The 2,791-nt window shown below is 38.9% G+C and overlaps 1 protein-coding gene across 1 annotated transcript; it reads left to right on the forward strand.

Moving 5' to 3' along the window:
* The first annotated feature begins 841 nt into the window (after positions 1-841).
* Positions 842-1,792, forward strand: LOC103748901 (olfactory receptor 2AG1-like). Its single transcript, XM_008851680.1, has one exon. The coding sequence runs from the start codon at positions 842-844 to the stop codon at positions 1,790-1,792; it is 951 nt and encodes a 316-aa protein (XP_008849902.1).
* The last annotated feature ends 999 nt before the right edge of the window (positions 1,793-2,791 follow it).

A 2,791-nucleotide genomic window follows, 5' to 3' on the forward strand; every position in this document is an offset into this window, starting at 1 on the left:
TGTACTTTTTTTTTTCTTATGGGGCATTTTGCTACTCTAACATTCCTCCCTCTGAAGAGGTAACCTTAAAATCTTTTAGGGATTGAATAAGAGTTCCTAAATACTTTTGACATTTTTGGCCTTTGGAACAGAGTATGTTGCTAAGAGGCCCAAGGACATTTTGACTTTTAGCCAAGAAATTATTTGTTTGTTTGTCATCTTCTGGTTGCTGTTTTGAGACAGGGTCTCCCTGTAGCCCCAGCTGTCCTGGAACCCATTATGTAGACCAGGCTGGCCTTGAACTCACAGAGATCTTCCTGCCTCTGCCTCCCGAGTGCTGGGATTAAAGGTGTGCACCACCACATCCGGCGACAAGTTATTTTTTAATAAATCTTTAAAAGAGGAAATGTGAAAAAATCAATAGGAATACTTAATTTTAATCATAACACTACATCATTTTGGAATTTCATATTAAAAACATTTCTTTGCAGAAAATCAAATGGATATTTATCCATTTGCCAAATGTTACAATGTTGTATATCAGAATATTTCTTTAGTCTTGAGAGATCATTTAGTCTTTCTGGAAAAACACTTCAGGATTAACGTCCTAAGTAGTATCTTTGTTAGTGGATTTCCTAATGTATAGTTATTACTATATCACCTGTTTTATACATAGATGGATATTTTACTAAGATTCAATTAAATATGAGATACTTGAAAAACAATAAGCAAAGATATTTACCAGTAGAAAAGATATATTATTGGAATCGTTTTGGGTATCCTAAGGTACATCTGATGTTACAAAACTAGAGCCCATGTCAGCAAAACTTCATTGAGCTGTCTGTTTCTAGACATATAAAGAATGCAGCACTGGAACTCCACCTTGGGAAGTAGCTTCATCTTGGTGGGCATTCTGGATGGCAGTAGCTTTCCTGCACTGCTCTGTGCTACAATCACTGCCCTGTACTGTTTAGCCCTGACCAGCAATGGACTGCTGCTCCTGGTCATCACAATGGATTCCCAGCTACATGTACCCATGTACTTCTTGCTGGGGCAGCTCTCTCTCATGGACCTCCTTCTCACTTCGGTCATCACTCCCAAGGCTGTCATGGATTTTCTGATCAGAGACAACACCATCTCTTTCGGTGGCTGTGCTCTTCAAATGTTTATGGAACTGTCGGTGGGTAGTGCAGAGGACCTCCTTCTGGCCTTCATGGCCTATGACAGGTATGTGGCCATTTGTTATCCTCTGAACTACATGATTTTCATGAGTCATAGAGTCTGCTGGTCCATGGTGGCCACAACATGGATCCTTGCATCACTAAGTGCTCTAGGATATACCATCTACACAATGCAATATTCCTTCTGCAAATCCTGGGAAATTGGACACCTGTTCTGTGAGATTCCTTCCTTGCTGAAGTTGGCCTGTGCTGACACCTCTAGATTTGCAAATTTGTTTTATTTGATGGGTGGAGGCTTTCTAATTCCCCCTCTTGCTGTTATCCTGGCCTCCTACTCACTAATTCTGGTCACTGTGCTCCGCATGCCCTCAAATGAGGGCAGGAAGAAAGCCCTTGTCACCTGCTCTTCCCACCTGACTGTGGTTGGGATGTGGTATGGGGCTGCAACGATCATCTATGTCCTACCCAGCTCCTACCACAGTCCCCAACAAGACAATATCAGCTCTGCCTTCTACACAATTGTCACTCCAGCTCTCAACCCCCTCATCTATAGCCTGCGGAACAAGGAGGTCACTGGGGCTTTGAGGAGAGTCCTGGGAAAACGATTGTCGTCAACACATCCCATCTTCTAGGAAATTCTAATAGCTACCTTCTAAACTTGGTGTCTCCTCAAAGTCAGAAGTTTTCTGATATGAATGAAAAACTCTTGGTAAAACCAAGATGATAAAAAGTATATCTTTTGCTGGATTAGTATAGGAATATAAGTATCTTTATTAAGTTCTCTTTGAATATGAATATTATCTTCATGAACTAGCTTACAGAATAAAATTCAGTTAAAAGTTATTCTCTGTCTTTAAAAGTCAGACTCCATTTTCCAATTTAACTACTTAGATAAATGGGTCTAAAAGATATTACTACCGGAACAGGACCCCTGTGTATTTTAAGTCCACTTAATTAAGAGCCAGAGAAAATATTTTCCACTGGGTGGCTCACAAATCAATGAGAGAGAATGCTTGAGTCTTGCACAAATTTTAAGCAGTTTAAACCTGATAAAAATGTGATATTGACCATTGAAGATTTGTCTAATGTCCAGATAGAAGTTTTCATTGGGCTCACTCATCCTCTCTTTCTAAGCATCGACTTTTTTTGGTTACTCAGACAATGCAATGGTTAAGAGTGTGTGTTTATGTGCATGTGTGTGTGCGTCTGCATGTGTTCTATGGCACTTTATCCTTTCTTCTTTTTTTTTGGCAGTGAAGGGAATTATAGTAAACAGTTACCATTCTAGCCTGTGAATAAACAAACCAGACCTGCAACTAAAACAATGATTTTCCATTTTTCTGAGAATGTTTTAAAATATCTCAGCAATTTCAAAATGTTTACAGTGCTTGGTTCACATACCTGACTTAAATATTACACTATTTTTGCATGTGTCAAAATATTATATGATACCTTTTTCATATGCATAATGTGTATGGGTTTATATTGAAATAAAATACCAGCTATAACTACCATCATCCATGCCTCAACTCTACTATTCCTAGGCACATATTTAAAGAACTCTACTTACAACTACAGAGACACTTGTATATCTATGTTCATTGCAGCTCTATTCACAATAGCTAGGAAAT

Source organism: Nannospalax galili, unplaced genomic scaffold (assembly GCF_000622305.1).
Source record: "Nannospalax galili isolate Female #2095 unplaced genomic scaffold, S.galili_v1.0 scaffold426, whole genome shotgun sequence".
Lineage (NCBI taxonomy): Eukaryota > Metazoa > Chordata > Mammalia > Rodentia > Spalacidae > Nannospalax > Nannospalax galili.

Bases quoted from the DNA above. Each gene is read 5' to 3' on its own strand.
- LOC103748901 (XM_008851680.1), top strand. From the start codon at position 842: ATGCAGCACTGGAACTCCACCTTGGGAAGTAGCTTCATCTTGGTGGGC.